Here is a 19,286-nt window from a genome sequence, read left to right as displayed (position 1 = left end):
ATCTGTCGATGGACACTTAGGTTGCTTCCATGTCCTGGCTATTGTAAGTGGTGCTGTAATGAACATTGTGATACATGACTCTTTTTGAATTATGGTTTTCTTAGTGTATATGCCTAGTAGTGGGATTGCTGGGTCATTTGTTAGTTCTATTTTTAGTTTTTTAAGGAACCTCCATACTGTTCTCCATAGTGGTTGTATCAATTTACATTCCTACCAACAGTGCAAGAGGGTTCCCTTTTCTCCACACCCTCTTCAGCATTTATTGTTTGTAGATTTTTTGATGATGGCCATTCTGACCAGTGTAAGGTGATACCTCATTGTAGTTTTGATTTGCATTTCTCGAATGATTAGTGATGTTGAACATCTTTTCACATGTTTGCTGGCAATCTGTATATCTTCTTTGGAGAAATGTCTGTTTAGGTCTTCTGCCCATTTTTGGATTGGGTTGTTTTTTTGATATTGAGCTGCATGAGCTGCTTGTATAGTTTGGAGATTAATCCTTTGTCCGATGCTTTGTTTGCAAATATTTTCTCCCATTCTTTTCCTTTGCTGTGCAAAAACTTTTAAATTTCATTAGGTCCCATTCGTTTATTTTTGTTTTTATTTCCATTACTCTAGGAGGTGGGTCAAAAAGGATCTTGCTGTGATTGATGTCATAGAGTGTTCTGCCTATGGAAAACCATAATTTGAAAGGATACACGCACCCCAATGTTTATTGCAGCACTATTTACACTAGCCAGGACATGGAGGTAACCTAAATGTCCATCAATGGAAGAATGGATAAAGAAGATGTGGTACATATATACAACAGAATATTACTCAGCCATAAAAAAGAACAAAATAATGCCATTTGCATTGAAATGGATGGACCTAGAGAGTGTCATACTGAGTGAAGTCACGGAGAAAGACAAATATCATATGGTATCACTTTATATGTGGAATCTAAAAAAATGGTACAAATGAACATATTTACAAAACAGAAACAGACTTAGAAAACAAACTTATGGTTACCAGTGGGGAAAGGTTGAGGGGGAGGGATAAATTAGGAAGTTGGAATTAACATATACACACTACTATACATAAAACAGATAATTAGCAAGGACCTGCTGTATAGCATAGGCAACTCTACTCAATGCTCTGTAATAACCTATATGGGAAAGGAATCTGAAAAATAGATATATGTATAACTAAATCACTTTGCTGTACACCTGAAACCAACACAACATTGTAAATCACCTATACTCCAATACAGGGACTGCCCTGGTGGTCCGTGGTTAAGACTCCACACTTTCACTGCAGAGGGAACGGGTTCGACCCCTGGTCAGGGAACTAAGATCCCACATGCCACACAGTGCAGCCAAACAAACAGACAAAAAAAAAAAAAAAAGAAAGAAAGAAAACCAAGAAACTATACTCTAATATAAAATAAAAATTTAAAAAATAATCACCAAAAAAAAGCCTTGAAAATTAGATCAGGTGAATTGAGACTTATAAAGGTCTCCATAAAACAGAAACAAACAAAAAATTGCACTTCCAAACGCCTTCCATTAGGTCACCATCACTCTGATACCAAAACCAGACAAAGATATCACACAAAAAAAGAAAATAACAGGCCAGCATCACTGATGAACATAGAAAAATTCTTAACAAAATATTAACAAACTGAATTGAACAATACATGACTAAGTGGAATTTCCCCAGGAATGCAAGGATGGTTCAACACTGGCAAATCAATCAATATGATACACCACATTAACAAACTAAAGAATAAAAACCATATGATCATCTCAATAGATGCAGAAAACGTTTCTGACAAAATTCAACACTTATTTACGATAAAAATGCTCCAGAAAGTGGGTACAGAGGTAACATACCTAAACATAGTAAAGGCCATATATGACAAGCCCCTAGCTAATGTCATACTCAATGGTGAAAAACTGAAAGCATTTCCTCTAAGATCAGGAAGAAGACAAGATGTCCACTCTCATCACTTTTATTCAACATAGTATTGGAAATCCTAGCCACAGCAATTAGACAAGAAAAAGAAATAAAAGGAATCCACATTGGAAAGGAAGAAGTAAAACTGTCACTGTTTGCATATGACATACTACACACAGAAAATCCTAGAGATGCCATCAGAAAACTACTAGAGCTCATCAATGAATTTGGTAAAGTTGCAAGATACAAAATTAATACACAGAAATCTGCTGCATTTCTATATACTAACAATGAAAGATCAGAAGAGAAGTTAAAGAGACAATTCCATTTACCATTGTATCAACAAGAAAAAAATACCTAGGAATAAACCTATCTAAGGAGGTAAAAGACCTGTACTCCAAAAACCATAAGACGGTGATGAAAGAAAAAGATGATGACACAAACAGATGGAAAGATATACCATGTTCTTAGATTGGAAGAGTCAATATTGTCAAAATGACTATACTATCCAAGGCAATCTACAGATTCAATGCAATCACCTATCCAAATACCAAAGGCATTTTTCACAGAACTAGAACAAATAATTTAAAAATGTGTATGCAGGCTTCCCTGGTGGCGCAGTGGTTGAGAGTCCACCTGCCGATGCAGGGGACACAGGTTCGTGCCCTGGTCCGGGAAGATCCCACATGCCGTGGAGTGGCTGGGCCCATGAGCCATGGCCATTGAGCCTGCACATCTGGAGCCTATGCTCCGCAACGGGAGAGGCCACAACAGTGAGAGGCCCGCGTACTGCAAAAAAAAAAAAAAAAAATTTGTATGGAAACACAACAGACCCCAAATAGCTGAAAGAAGAACAGAGCTGGAGGAATCATGCTCCCTGACTTCAGGCTATAGTACAAAGCTATGGTCATCAAAACAGTATGTTACTGGCACAAAAACCAACACATATATCAATGGAACAGAAAAGAATGCCCAGATGTAAGCCCATGCACACATGGTCAATTAATCTACAACAAAGGAGGCAAGACTATCCAATGGGGAAAAGAGAGTCTCTCCAATAAGTGGTGCTGGGAAAAATGGAAAGCTACGTGTAAAAGAATGAAATCAGGATGTTTTCTCACATCATGTACAAATAAACTCAAAATGGATTAAAGACCTAAGTGTAAGACCTGAAACCATAAAACTCCTAGAAGAGAACATAGGGAGAACACTCTGACATAAACTGTAGCAATATTTTTTTAGATCTGTCTCCTAAGACAAAAATAAACAAATGAGAGCTAATCAAATTTAAACGCTTTTGCACAGGAAAGAAAGCCATCAACAAATGAAAAATGGCCTACTGAACAGGAGAAAATACTTGAAAACGATATGCTCAATAAAGGGTTAATATCCAAAATATATAAACAGCTCATACAACTCAATGTCAAAAAAAAAAAGACCCAATTAAAAAATGGGCATAAGATCTCAACAGGCATTTTTCTGCACAAGACACAGAGATGGCCAACAGGCACATGAAAAGATGCTCAACACTGCTAATCAACAGGGAAATGCACATCAAAACCAATGAGATAGCACCTCATGCCTGTCAGAGTGGCAATCATCAAAAAGATCATAAATAGGGGCTTCCCTGGTGGCGCAGTGGTTGAGAGTCCGCCTGCCGATGCAGGGGACACGGGTTCATGCCCCGGTCCGGGAAGATCCCACATGCCGCAGAGCAGCTGGGGCCATGAGCCATGGCCGCTGAGCCTGCGCGTCTGGAGCCTGTGCTCCGCAACGGGAGAGGCCACAACAGTGAGAGGCCCGCGTACCGCAAAAAACAAAACAAAACAAAAAGATCATAAATAACAAACTTTACTGCAAATGTGAGAAAAGGAAGCCATTTTGTGGGAATGTAAATTGTTGCAGCCATTGTGGAAAACAGTATGGAGGTTCCTAAAAAACTAAAAATAGAACTACCATATGATCCAGCAACTCCCCTCCTGGGTATATAGCCAAAGGAAATAAAAACACTAATTTGAAAAGTACATGCACCCCAATGTTCACAGCAGCATTATTTACAGTAGCCAAGACATACACAGAAGCAACCTAAATGTCCATCAACAGATGAATGGATAAAGAAGATGTAGTAATAACATGCACACACATATACATGATGGAATACTACTCAGCCATAAAAAACAATGAAGTGTTGCCATTTGCAACAACATCGATGGCCCTTGAGAGTATTATGTTTATTGAAGTAAGTCAGACAGAGAAAGGTAAATACTGTTATCACTTACATGTGGAATCTAAAAATCAAACATATATAACGAAACAGAAACAGATTCCCAGATATAGAGAGCAAACTAGTGGTTACCAGTGGGGAGAGGGCAGTGGGAAGGGGCAAGATAGGGGTAGGGGATTAAGATGTACAAACTACTACTTATAAAATAAATAAGGTACAGGGATATATTGTACAGTGCAAGGAATATAGCCATTATTTTATAGTACCTTTAAATGGAGTATAATCTAGAGAAATGTTGAATCACTATGTTGTACACCTGAAACTAACATAATATTGTAAATCAACTACACCTCAATAAAAATAAATTTTTTTAAACCCACAGAAGACATGAAACAAAAACCAATATAACTAAAATGAATAAATAAATCGACAATTACAGGTGGGGACTTCATCCTCTGTCTCAATAATTTATAGAATGAGTAGATAGAAAAATCAGTGAGGACACAGAAGTTTTAAATTGGAAGGACAGCAAAAATAAGTAGGTAAAAGAAAAACAGATGAAATAAAAATAAAATGTGGGTTGAAGGCTACTTCCTCTAGAACCCTTTCAAATGCAACTTTGGATTGGCTGAACTGGTAATTTTCTGAGTGTATGTGAAGACAACTCTAATTTCCAAGGATGAGATCTGAGAATCTACATTTTTAACAATTCTCCCAGTGACTGTTAGGCTCCATGAAATCTGCAAACTACTAGTCTAAGACAGGATGCCATTCCATCGGCAAGGGAATCCAGCAGAGGTGATTCAGAGGCTGAAGAGTATTCCTCTGTCCTTAGATCACCTGGAAAGGTATTCATATTGTTCAACCTCAGAGTCTACAGAAGGAATTAAGGTTTCTGCAGTGTGATACTTCATTGTGATTCCCTGAACTCTCAGGGGTGATAAAGCTGGTTTAAGATGAGCACATAGATGTATACATAGAGGGGGGTGGGGGGCTGGGAGGAGTGGGAGGGGGAGGAATATGTGTGTATGTACGTGTCATGTGCGTATACGGTCATCGAATTTAGGCTAAAGTAATTTTGGTAGAACCATAGCCTCCTACTCTTGTTTTTCAAAAATACAACAGGTCAACCACACACTTTTTAATTTCCAGAAGCTAGACTTGGCTTCTAGTTCAAGAGCCAGTATACCAGCCTGACTTAAATACAACAGTTAACACATATTAGAACCAGGTTCTGTGCTAGGCGCTCTACATGTGTATTTCAACAGAATCTTCAAATATCCCTGTGAAGCAGGAATTATTATCCCCATTTACAAAGAAGCTGGGCCACACAGCAATTATAACTTGTCCAAAGTCATACAGTTATGGTAAATCAAAGATTCATACTAAGGGAATTTGACAACCAAGATCTTTTCTCTGAGCCCACTTGGCTTTTACTGTTAATACTGGATAAGGAATGGCCACTTCAGACCCCTGGAGTAAGGGCAGATTCATATTTGAAGCTAGACCTTGTACTAGGTGCCAGAATCTAGCTGCCATCCCTACCACTGCTGGTTCAACTGCAGGTCAATTAAGAGAAATTCCTCAAAGTTTTCAAGCTGAGGTCTGCACTGTAAGGAATTATGGGCCACTTCTTTTATGCCAATGTGGCAGAAAATCCAGAACACTACTAGCTCTGCCTTGACTGAAAACTGAGCCGTCTTTAAGAAAGCTGTAAAGTTCTCTAGTGTATCAAAAATCCTGATAGCTGGTAGATGCTTTAAATGAGCTTTTGGGGTGGACTCAGCACTCCCTACATCTGGTGATAAGATCTGCATACTAAAAAATAGTAGATGCTTAAGAATTTAGAATGCTTTTATGGGAAAGAATTCTTCCTTTTCCACAGTCAGTAGCTTTCTAAGAGAATGACTGGTGCACTTCTCTGGGGTCCAAGCCAGGAAGACTTAAGATAGTACAGCTCTTTCAGGGGTCTGAAAGATTAGGCAAAAATCAGTCACAGTTTCTCACAAAAGAAGGCAACAGTTATAGAAGTTCTAGGGCTGTACCTCAGAGTTGATTATCAAGATAGGAGGCCAAGAAATTGCTACGTCAGGAAAGAGACTACAAACTGGAACAGGAGAGTTGAAAGCCAAGAATGTCAAGTGAGTTGTAAATTTGAAAGGATAGAAGAGGCAGGAAAATGAAATAAAAACAGCTGTTATATATGACTTACTATTTGTCACGGATGTTTCAAGATCTTCAAATATTTTAACTTATTACAACAATTCTGAAAGGTAGGTACTCTTTTTTTTTTTTTTTGCAGTACGCGGGCCTCTCACTGTTGTGGCCTCTCCCGTTGCGGAGCACAGGCTCCGGACGCGCAGGCTCAGCGGCCATGGCTCACGGGCCCAGCCGCTCTGCGGCATGTGGGATCTTCCCGGACCGGGGCACAAACCCATGTCCCCTGCATCGGCAGGCGGACTCTCAACCACTGCGCCACCACGGAAGCCCAAAAAAGGTAGGTACTCTTATCTACATTTTACAGAAGAAGAAACATGGAGCATTTAAGTTGCCCAAAGTGACACAGACAGTACATAGAAAAGCTGCGATTTGGACCTAGTTTGCCTCCGTGGTTATTTACATTCATAATCACTATACAACACTGCCTCTCTAGAAAAACTGGTATGAACTGAAACAGAGGTGGCAGAGATGAAACTGATGAGCTGAGGTAGGATAAGAGTTGATCTGAAAACAAATGCTGTGAATCAGGTCCACCCTTTATGTTGTGATCTACCATACACTTTGATGGGTTCTAGGTCTGTCCATAAAAGACAGAATCCTGGCAGGCTAGCATAATTCTAAAAAATTCAACACAGTATTCTAGGATTAGGGACATTCACTATGTATGAGAAACAGTTACACCCTTCTCCCCCACCAAAAATGTGTAACAGATAATGTAGTTTACACAAAATAATATGAGGCTAAATAGTAAGCAGGTTAAAGAATAAACTGCAACTATATTCAAAGATATTCTAAAATATAAAGGTCCCAATTTTTTTCTAGTGAAAGGCAAAGAGCAGAACCATGGGTAGGGTGCTAGTCTTAAACAAGAAGAGCAAGCACAGTGGCTACACGATGAAAATGTCGAGCAAAGGCAAGAATCTATTCACAAACATTACAGACACGTACACCTGTCTCATTTAGTGCCAGACATATATACGGGTTCATTTCAGTAGTGGAGAGCCAGCATGGAAGAGGGAATGCCATTGAAAGTGCTTGAGCAGTGTACTGTGCTTTCCTCAGGCTGAGTGGTCCTCGACAGTCTCTTTGAAGTAGACTCTCCTTGCAATATCTTTGGATTCACAGCAAAGATTTCATTTTCCAAACCATAAACAAACGTGGGGGGTACTTAACATTAACATTTATATCAGCTGTTAAAATACAAGTTTTCCTGAAGATCTACGTGGGTGAATCAGGCAGAAACGGGATACCCTGGGCCTACTTATAAGCGATTCTATAGAATGAGAAGCAAATAATGTATTCAGTCGATAAAATATTAACTGAAAGTTGATTATCTGTAGTAAGTAGTAAAATACAAGGTGGGATTGCATTTAACTACGTATATCAAGGCTCAGAAGTAATTCCAACTCTGCTCCTTGTGCTTCACCTACAGTTATTTTTGCAGCTCCTTCCACAGCATGTGATTTAGAGTCTTATGTTTTAGCATAGTTCATCCAGTTCTTTGTCCTATATCATGTGTCCCAAGAACTACCTGCATCGATGTTCAGAATGATGGTTCACTGAGAAGTAGCCAAAGGGAGAATAGTAATATTAGAGAGTTTTCCATTCATATGGTTAAAATTCTACAATAGCAAATAAAAGCTTAACTCTCAACTATTTGGAAAAGCCATCCATTCAGATGGAATTTATATTTCTCAAAGATTCCAGATATCTGAGGTCCTTGGGTACAGAAATATTAATAACATTGTAATTTCCAAAGACTGGCCTTGCCCCCAACAGTCAGTGAAGAGAGTTTATTTGAACACACAAGTGTAATGATTATAAAGATTATGTAGATATAGTTAAATGTAACAAGATATTAGAACAAATATTAATGATTGTATAGTTTATTCTTATTGTATGGTAATCTGGCAAAATTAGAATAACATAGAATTACTTTTATATGATCATATCAATATTTCTACCATTTTCCCTTAGTTCTCTAGCACAGGCGATTTCTATTTTTCACCACTTTGAATTCCACGTGTCCCCTAACCCAGGGATATCAAAAAAGTATCTGTATTACGCTTTTCATCCCATTAATCCACTCTTGTGTCAGTGGTTCAACATCTCTCTTTTTTTTTTTTTTTTTGGCGGTACGCAAGTCTCTTACTATTGTGGCCTCTCCCGTTGCGAAGCACTTCGGACGCGCAGGCTCAGCGGCCATGGCTCACGGGCCCAGCCACTCTGCGGCATGTGGGATCTTCCCGGACCGGGGCACGAACCCGTGTCCCCTGCATCGGCAGGCGGGCTCTCAACCACTGCACCACCAGGGAAGCCCTCAACATCTTTTATAGGCACAATTTCCCTTCACCAAGGCAAGCTCAAAACAGTAGAATTGTAGGTTAAATATAGTGGCTATAAAAATGTTTTTCCTTGTTTTACTTTTTAACTGAGCTTCTAGGAATGTACTGTGGCAAAAAAAAAGAAGAGACTATATCTATAACCTTCATCAGTGTTGAAGTTCTTCTTGATAAAGTGCACAGTTTAAATTTCATCAGACTCATGAAAAGATAAAGGTCTTGAATCAGACTGCCCAACAATCAGGGATTCTAGGACTGCCTACCTCCCCATCTCTTCTGCCAGGAATCTTCATCTTAGGCTTCCTGTGAACACATGCCATACTTCCCTCTCTCCTTTTTACCCCCCTACTCTCCTCACCCAGTGAGGATAATTCTCAGAGGATTCCATGACCAGCACAGCATAGCCAGCTTTTCCTTGCTCTCTACAGAAAAGAATCAGCCGTAGGGTTTCAGACAGCAAAGATCTTAGCAAAGCAGAAATTACAGGGTGTAATGTGAAGATAAAAGACCCAGGAAATAAAATTTGGAAGAGGGAAGAGTAGAAAAAGTCTTTTTTTACGGCAAAATAGTAAAGGAGGAAACAAGAGCGTGATGACAGATGGAGGAAAGAAAAGCATACTAATTAGTCTGAACATTTATATAAAGTAACTTGCACAACATGCATTATCACATTTGAGCCATACACAAACAAGGTGGATCAATAACTGATATTAAATCAGTTTTTAAACTAATGGTACAATGCAAAGGGAAAGAAAAGTCCTGAATGCTTTGGTCAGGTAGTGCCAAGTCCTACCCTCCATACAAGTCACCCATTAGTCATTCATATCTTTGTGCTATTTCAGTAGGTCTCTGAAACAAAGTCTAAAGCAGGCTTGATCTGGAACGGAGCTCTCAGAAGATTTCCGCCAGGGTTCTAAAACCTGAACAGTCAGAATTCCAGTGCAGCCCAAGGCTGCTTTCCAGGCTGAGCTAGTGGGAGATAATGCAGTTAAAAAGAGTAAAAGATAAAAGTCTCCCAAATTTTTTAGAGTCAGGCATCTCTAGTCCCTATAGCTCTGCTTTACTGAAGGCAGAAACTGATCAAGAAAGAGTACCTTCTACCAGCTTGGACTCTATTACTTTCCCCTGATGCCTTGTGCTTCATAAAGGATTATTACTTATTAAGGTTATTAACCCTTGAATGAAAAAGACCTAAGAGATGGTTACAGCTATGCCAAGTTAATAAAAATCATATAATTTGGGTACTTGCAGAAAAAGCCCTAATTTTTCTGCCTTTTTATTGGGATAATACTTTCCAATATTTTATTGGGATAATAATATTTTCTCTTCAACATATCATGAAGACTGATTAATTTCTGAAGTGTTTGAAACTGCAAATGGCTTAGAATTATAATAATGTACATAGGCCTGATAGTACACAAAATGGGGGAAGGGCAGGGGTGAGGGAAGCTGTGGCTTATAGTTAATGACTGCTTCTGGAAACTACACATTCATATAACTATTTGGTCAATTAAATAACTAATTCAGGACTTCTCTGGTGGCGCAGTGGTTAAGAATCTGCCTGCCAATGCAGGGGACACGGCTTCGATCCCTGGTCTGGGAAGATCCCACATGCCGCAAAGCATGCCGCAAAGCAAAGCAACTAAGCCCGTGTGCCACAACTACTGATGCCACGTGCCATGGCTACTGAGGCCCGTGTGACTACAGCCCGTGCTCTGCAACAAGAGAAGCCACTGCAATGAGAAGCCTGCGCACCGCAACGAAGGGCAGTCCCCACTCACCGCAACTAGGGAAAGCTTGCATGCAGCAATGAAGACCCATCACAGCCAAAATAAAAATAAAATAAAGTTAAAAAAATAACTAATTTAGTCAATGAATGGATATTACATATTGCCTAGTGCACACTGCACACATCACTGCTATCAGAATTGCTTTAAAACTATTCTTTTTTTGTTTTGTTTGTTTTTGTTTTTAATTTTTGGCTTCATTGGGTCTTCGTGCTCCATGGCATGTGGGATCTTCCCGGACCAGGGTTTGAACCCGTGTCCCCTGCATTGGCAGGCGGATTCTTAACCACTGCGCCACCAGGGAAGTCCTAAAACTATTCTTAACTCATCAAATATCTCTATAATGTTCCAAATGCCTTCCCATAGCCTACTACTAAATGCTTCGGCCATTTCTTGTTATTATTCTTGACAAACATTTCACCTGTGATGAGGTAAAGGCCAGTGACACCAAACCCTGGGTACTCAACAGTTTGAATACCCAGTCTTATTAACCTTCATGTGAGTTTCTACAAGTAAGGTATGAAGTTTTCTGAGATCCACACAGATATAGTTAACACCTAGTACTTTGTGTCTACTATTGTTCTAAGCATGTTATAATTCTCAAAACAAGCCTATAAGGTGGCTACAAGCAGCTTCGTTAAAACACAGGGAGCAGGGAGTTCACTTAGCCATTATCAGCAATGATCAGTTTTTATCTAAAATGTCCACATGCATTGAGAAAACTATCTGAACAGTCAATAAACAAAAATAAGTTTCCTATAATTAAAGTTTTCACATGTAATAATATTGGCTTCCTAGCTATGGTAGACAAAACTTTTGTTCCCCTTCCAATTCATGTACCCCAAATTGGTTCAAATTTTATCTGTCAGTAAGAATTCAAAAGGAAAAGTAAATATAAATTAAATTAACACCTTTCTTTTAGACTAGGCATAGATAGCTAACGTATTGGCTTCAATACCCAGATAAAGTGTACTTAGGTCACAAAAGTCACTAGAATCCTACCACCATTATATGTAGGAACATATTGGACTCTTTTTTAACCTTTCATTACCACTATTTGGAAATTTTCCAGAAAGGTTTAAAAAGAAAAGTAAAAAGGAGGAAGGTGAAAAGCTGCAAAGTTCATAAGAGTCCTTCCATTTGAAGAAAGGCTGAAGAGTCCATACTGGGACTGAACCCTCCTGAGACGGTGTGAAAACTTACATAATACACAAAGACCTGAAGAGCCAACTAGAACAAAGTTACATGGGATTTTTTGAGAAGTAGTAAATTATGGACAAAAAGCACTATTTTCCTTTCAACTCATATGGAGGCCTGGGACACCCACAGGATTGTATCTTGCAGAAAACTATCTAGAAAATGCTAAAATGGAGTCAAAAATAGGTGTTGCTGTTATGCCAGTAAACAAAAATTAATTTATAAGCTATAGTTGGTCTATTGGTGATCTGATTTAGGAAAGAAGATTTGAGAAGACTAAGCTTTTCCTTTCCGGTTAATTTTTGTAGGTCCTAACTGTTCCTCGATTTATGACACTAGCATTCTAATGATATTCTCCAACTGTCCAATTCAACCTTTGTGTTGTCACTAATCATCTAAGTAATAGAGAACCTTCAAGTGTTTGGTTCCCTGATACAGGGTAAAGTCCAAACTCCTTAGCACTGCATGCTACCCTCTTCCTTTTCTAGCTACTCTCCCAAATGCACCATTCACAGGCAGATGCTTCCTTCACAATCACCTCATGTCCCTAATCAAACATGTCTGTCTCTGTGGTGGTCAAATCTCAAACCTAAGCTGTGTGGTTTGACCCCTGCAGGTATAGCCCTAATTTCCTCAAAGTGCTATGAGGTTTAATGCTTCTGTATCCTTGCATATGTTACTCCATCTGGCTGGTATGCCTTTCTCTCCATCTCCCTGGTTCTTCTGTCTGATTAAATTCATCCCTGAAGACTCAGTCTCACATAATCTGAGAAGTTTTTCTGACATCCTCATCCCTAGGTGGGTCAGATGCTCTTTGGACACTGGGCTGTATTCCCCCACTAGACTATGAACTGTTTTACCACTTTCTAGGTGAGTGACCTTGGACAAGTTCATTAATTTCACTGAGTCCGCTTCTTCATATAAAGAACATTAGCATTCATTTGCTGATATCACTATGAAATAATGAATGTGAAAAAATCACTTTGTAGACAGTCAAGCACGGTGTAAGCATTAACAATCTTATCATAAACCAAAAGAACACACAGTATTCTAGGTGAATATACTTCAGTTGATCTAAAGGTAAGATTCACCTCTTGGTTTCCAGGCCTCTCCAAGGATGCCCTGCATTTTATCCAACTTTATGACTCCAATTAAGTCCTTGTGCTTCTATCTTCAAAGGAAAAAAAAAATCTATCATGATGTCTAGGTCATCTGAAGAAAAGACTTAGTGGGAAGCTCCTCAAGGGTAAGGATTGTCCTTTTTTTTTTCACCTTTCCTATTGCCTTCACAAGAGTACTGTGTGATGTACAAATACTGGTAAAAAGGAAAAAGATGAATGAGTGAGTGAATACAAGCATATCCTGTCCTTAGTGAGCTTATAATCAAAAGGAGTGAATGATGTGACAAGTCCCATATGAATCTGGCCTTGTGAAAGTGGTAACAAATGCCTTCAATGTCATCTTAAAGTGTAGTAAGAAACTGAATTTCCTGCTATGCTTATTTTGTTTGGTGATTTGATACATCTTGTAATTGCTATCTTACTGACTCATGCTTAACGTGAATGTTTTAACATTATAGAATCGCTTATGCAATTCAATACCTATTTTAAAAAATATTTTCTGCACTAGGCCCTATGAGAATATGAAGACAAAGGTGATGGACTTTGCCCAGAAGATGCTAAACATACAGAAAGGAAGCTAAGTCATCAATACATATAATTAATACAAGGCAGAATGTTGTAAGATGTACGGAAGACATCTGAGCTAGGCCACTGGGACCATAAAAATTATAGCTATGTATCACAAATTACTGGGGGCCAATAGCTTCTGCTATTATAGAATATTATATACATGTATATATATAAAGCATTTGCTACATGCAATGGTGGATATTTCTGACGGCCTTCCTCCTTAACCTAATTACAAACCTAACTGTGTTGTTGTGTAATGAATAAGGACTTACTGTTAACACCTACATCACACGTGCGTACCAAGCACAGTTCCAAGGCCCTTAGGTATATTGCCTCATTTAATCTCCACAACAACCCTACGAAGTAGATACAGTAATCCCTATTTTACAGAGGAGAAAACCAAGGCATAAACCTTGTACCTTTTCAAGGTTAAGAGGCAAAAATGAAAAGATGTAAACAAGGACCTGAGAGAGAAAAACGAGTATTCCACATAGAGAGAGTGAGCGGACTCCACCTGCCACAAATGCTTCGACCAGTGCTTTCCACCTCTCCCAAACGCACCACTGGGAACAACCTATCTCCCTTCCCTTCCCGCCAGGGATTAATTTTCTTTTCCCAAGTCCATAACTGATTCAGATTCTTTTCCCAAGTCCATAACTGATTCAGATTCTCTCAAACGTTCCCAACCCAGAGGGCAGACTGGTATTTAAATCGTAGGCAGTTCAGGGTAAATGAGACCGAATCAGATCCCGGGGTGGACGAAGCTCAGGTAGGATCACGAAATTAAAGCTTTGGCGCTGGCCATCCGTTCCTGGATCACCTCCAGGGGATGGCAGCAGCACCCGGCTGACCCAGGGGGCGCTACCCCGGCAGTATCCCCCAGGCGGCTGGGGTTTTGCCATCTGCTCGCTTTACCCTTCACCTGCCGGTGCTGCCTGCACGGTCTCCACCCTACTCGAACCAAACGCCAGGCCTCACGCGCCTCGCTCTCCCCGCGGTCAAGTTCCAAAGCCACCCGGGTGCGTGTCGGCCCCCGTAGAGGCAGCCCGTCCCGCTCCCTCCCCCGGCCGGCTACTCACGGTTCCAATACACCGGGTAGCATTCTCCTTGGGTCACATCCACCTCGTAGAGGCCGCCCCGCACACACACCCGCTCGATGTTCACCAGCTCCTCCATCTCGCGCCCGTGCCCGGCAATGCGCGGACAGAAGCCGCAGACGCGGTCCTCGGCGTCGTCCTCCGCGGAGCTGGACGCCGGCCCCGCGGGGGAGGCCGGGCCGCCCACATGGTCGCCGTCCGGGTCCTGCGCCCGGGCCCGGGCCCCGGTGGCCTGCGGCAGGGTTCGGAAGGCGAGCTCGATGCGGAACGAGTCGTAGCCGATGAAGGGCTTCCAGGTCTTCTTGTCCTCCTTGTAGAACCAGCGCACCTCCTCCGGGCCCAGCTCCGTCACGACCTCGTAGCGGTGCCGGGCGGCCGCGCCGCCAAGCCGGGTACGCTTCCTCTCCCCGGGCCCCCCTCCGGCCGTCCCGCCGCCCCCCGAGTTCGTCGGGACCAGCGGCGACTGCTGCGGCGGGTGCAACGACGAGGAGCTGCCGCCGCCACCACTCTCGCCCTCGCTGTAGTAGCGCAGCGAGGAGCCCGACTCGGCCGAGCTGAAGTCATAGTTCTCGTCACTGAGGCAGGGGTCCAGCGTCAGGTGGTGGTTGTGGTCCTCCGCTCCCGACGCCAAATGCAGTCCGGGCTCCCCGCGCAGCAGGGCCAGGGGCACCTCGTCGTCGCCCGGGTCCCCGGCGGGCAGGTGGTCGAAGCAGCAGACGCTGCCGCCGAACGCCGGCTGCGCATCCGCGCCCAGCTCCCAAGCAGTGGCACCGCCGCCGCCGCCCCGGCCGTTATGCTCGGGGTTTCGGGGAGGCCCGTGGCCCGGGTAATTCATGCTGTGGAGATGCAGCCGGCTGCCCGGCCCGGCGCCGAGCCGTGGCCCACAGCGCTTCCGCCACACATTCAACGCCGCCGCCCTCTCCACCAGGAGTTTTTAATCTTTCAAATCCTGACCGGGGCTGCGGCGGCAGCGGCGGCGGCTCCGCCCCCACCGAGGCCCCCGGCCGCCGCAGTCGTGTTCCGCCGCCCGCCCCATTGTCACGCAGCTCGACGTAGGTGGCGCTTGGCCCGGAGCCCCGCCCCGCCGGCAGCGTGTGCAGTCCCGGAAGTCCCTACTCAGCCCAAGCAGTGCGGGATCCGCGCCTCTTGCCCTTCCCGCCGCGGGAGAGGGGTCAGCTCATGATTCCTTAATTCCCTTCACCTCCTCTCCCTTCTCCCTGCCGTGCTGCTGCTTCGGACCCCGCCCTTCTGAGGGTCAGAGTCCAGGTGTGGAGAAGCTTTAGCCGACTCATCCTTGCAATGCGGGTCTCGAGCCCAAAGGCTTAAGCTACCCGTCGAGAGGGCCCTGGGAAATTGGATTCTCCTGACACTGGATTTGTGACCTTAGGCCTGCCTGCAGCCCCAGCTGGACCTTATCAATCACCTGGTTCTGGTCCCTCCAGAATTGTCGGCCTACGCGAGGGCACTCCACCACTTGCCAACTGATTGCTTACGTTGTGCCACCACTCCCACTCAAACCCAAGTCTAAATCTCCCTTCATATGCCATCTCATATTACTGCTAGTCTTGCAATACTTATTTCCTGTTTTCTCAACCTCATTGTAATGCCCCTGTTGGAGACCAAGTCTATATGTCTCAATCTCTCCCACACAGTGGATGCACCGTCAATGTTGATTATAATGGTGTCAAGCACAGCCAGTTGTGATAGATTACTGGATTGAAAACCAGAAAACCAGGTTCTAGACTTAGTTTTGATAACTAACCACAGGCTGGTCACTTAATCTCCATCTGTTTGGTTTCCTCATCTGTAAAATTAAATGATTATTGGACTAGATGCTCTCTTAAAGTCTCATAGCAATGGAATTCTGTAACCTTTTTGTAAAAAATTAATATTTATTTATTTATTTGGCTGCGCCAGGTCTTAGTTGCAGCACATGGGACCTTTTTAGTTGCGGCATGCAGGATCTAGTTCCCCAACCAAGGATAGAACCCTGGCCCCCTGCAGAACTGGAACCTGTTCTCCATGCATCTCTGATTCTGTAGCTTATTTCCTGGGATCAGGTTGAATGCTGAGGCTCCCCTATGCGGTTCTTTTATATTACAAAAAAAGTTTTATAAGCCAATCACCCTATGTTAAAAATCCAGAGAAAAACAATCTCCAATGTCAGTATTCTCAATTCAAGATCAGACAATATTCAGTTTCTTTTTCCTCCATTTGTGATGGAATCAGATTGATAGAGCATTTTTTTCTTGCTGCTGGGATCTAACCTGTCAGAGATCGCCATTATTTAAAACAGGACAGTCTGGGACTTCCCTGGTGGTGCAGTGGTTAAGAATCTGCCTGTCAATGCAGGGGACACGGGTTTGATCCCTGGTGTGGGAAGATCCCACATGCCGCAGAGTAACTAAGCCCACATGCCACAACTACTGAAGCCCTCTCACTCTAGGACCCCCGAGCCACAACTACTGAGCCTGTGTGCTGCAACTACTGAAGTCCATGTGCCTAGAGCCGGTGCTCCGCAACAAAGAGAAGCCACAGCAGTGAGAAGCCTGCGCACAGCAACGAAGAGTTGTCCCCGTTTGGCGCAACTAGAGTAAGCCCACGTGCAGCAACGAAGACCCAACGCAGCCAAAAATAAAAAACAAAACAACAAAAAAAGGACAATCTCTAGCTTGTATGTGTTTGAAAAAAGGCATTGCTTCCCATGGGCAGATACAAAACACTGTTGGCAGTCATGGCTTGGTAAGTAGAGCGTAGGCTGGATTTCTGCTCCAATTTGTGCCCTTGGCTGGATAATCTTACACAGTGAACAACCAGCCCAACTGGACACTGCAGCCCTGACTCAAAGCACATAAGATCAGAGCCCTTGTTTCTGTTTATATTGCTTTCTGAGTACCTGCATGTCAATTTCTTCTCCAGTCTTTCTGTGGACAACTTTCAGAATCTGAAATTAGCTCTGAGCTTTGATCTATTTGCTACCCATAACAGCATTCATTCTACAGTGTTTTGATGGTCACCTATGTGCCAGGTATCTCTGTGCTAGGTTCCAATACAAAAGAGAATGGGAGAGACTCAGTTCCTTCTTCAAGGACATTATTGCCTAGTGGGGGATACATACAAGTAAACAGATACATTATAGTACAGTGTGCAAAGTATTATAAAGGTTATTTAATATACGGGATATCACAACTTTTAAAATATCTCTATCCCTTTAGGTTTCTTGATGGACTACATGTACAGCTACCTGGTCAGAGTATTTTCCTCTGTAAAAAAAAAAAAAAAAGAAAAAAATTATTCCCTTCCCTGTACTGAATGAATGTTCCTGTTGTTTAAATGTTGTGCTTATTAGGTTATGCTGAGAAGATTATCCTCTTGGGGACCATTGCCTAAGGCCACAATTTTTTAGGTAGCATGATCTTTCTTGAAGAAAATGTTGATCCTCAGAGATGATGAACAAAATCACTATCCATTTGGCAGGAGCAGGGAACCTCAGGTTCTCTCCTGACCTCACTATCTTGATTTAGACCTCGGTGAGGGCAGATATCAGTCAGTATTTGTGGGAGTTAGTTGAGATTGCCTCTGTCTCTTGGAAATGAGCTGGGACCAGAAGGACAGAGCCATGTAGCCAACCTCAGGCTGACAGTGAATAAAAGATATTTGAAAGTATAATACCTAATTTCACATAACCGTATGTGTTTATTTCATTGTTATTCCTTAGCCATATCAAGGCAAAAGCCACAAAGCTGCTCTATTCAACATCTTCTGCTTTAAGAAGTCATCTTTTATCTGATTCTTCCTGCTACCACTATCCTACCTTTGCATTCTAGAGCATCTTTTCAGATCACATGATCCTGACAAGAGGGGGAAGGGTTCCTCTATTCCAGTCCCAACCTGTTGGAACAGGTGTCAGGTGGGTCCTCACCACTCTACATTATTCGTGTATGCGATTCACACAGCAGTATCTGAACTTCCATGGTTGTATGCAAAGCATTCTATTTTTTTTTAAATAATTACCCAAGACCAAGCCTTCTTCACATAAGCCAAATAAGTATGATCGATTCAGACTTTTGGCATTTGTGGACCCATGCTGCTGCAATAACCAGGTGGATGTGGAGCCAAGCCTGGAAAGTTCTCATTGGTTGGGAGAGAAAAAGAGGCAAAGCCAGCTGGTTTGTAGTATAAGAGACTGAAGCATCTCATCGGCACATCTTGCCGTGCTCCATTTACTATTTGGCACATGGCAGGGGCTATCTAGCAATAGCAGCCATCTTCCCCTTGCCGCCTCTCAAAAGTTACATGGTGCAATTTTGTGCTACCCTTCCCTTTTCTTCTCTCTCTCTTTTTTTTTTTTTTTTTTGCGGTACGTGGGCCTCTCACTGTTGTGGCCTCTCCCGTTGCGGAGCACAGGCTCCGGACGCGCAGTCTCAGCGGCCGTGGCTCACGGGCCCAGCCGCTCCGCGGCATGTGGGATCCTCCCGGACCCGGCACAAACCCGTGTCCCCTGCATCGGCAGGCGGACTCTCAACCACTGCGCCACCAGGGAAGCCCCCTTTTCTTCTCTCTTAAAGGTTGTCCCTGTTGTCCATTTTAATCCATTTTCACCTGTGTAAAAATATTAGGGTTAGCCTTATGCCATGTAATTTATTATGAGCCAATAACCCACACCTGCACCTGAAATGGCTTTGTCCAAAGTATATGGCAGAATATTTAGAGTGAAGAAAGTCATATAACAATACCCTCCGTCTGCTGTATATCCTATTTGATAAGCCATCTGCTACATTTAAATTTTT

The 19,286-nt window shown here is 42.6% G+C and overlaps 1 protein-coding gene across 9 annotated transcripts in view; it reads right to left on the bottom strand.

Annotated features, from left to right (window-relative positions):
• Positions 1-15,475, bottom strand: part of DDHD1 (DDHD domain containing 1) — a 91,019-nt gene extending 75,544 nt beyond the window's left edge. For all 9 annotated transcript variants that reach the window (XM_019923848.3, XM_019923850.3, XM_019923856.3 and 6 more), the window contains exon 1: positions 14,479-15,475. In XM_019923848.3, coding sequence (XP_019779407.1) covers positions 14,479-15,331 — 853 coding nt within the window. In that variant the 5' untranslated portion in view covers positions 15,332-15,475. The remainder of the gene's footprint in view (positions 1-14,478) is intronic.
• Positions 15,476-19,286: the final 3,811 nt, after the last annotated feature.

Source organism: Tursiops truncatus, chromosome 2, assembly GCF_011762595.2.
Source record: "Tursiops truncatus isolate mTurTru1 chromosome 2, mTurTru1.mat.Y, whole genome shotgun sequence".
NCBI lineage: Eukaryota > Metazoa > Chordata > Mammalia > Artiodactyla > Delphinidae > Tursiops > Tursiops truncatus.
The sequence above is the reverse complement of the archived record's forward strand: the minus strand, read 5'-3'. Positions and strand labels throughout refer to the sequence as shown.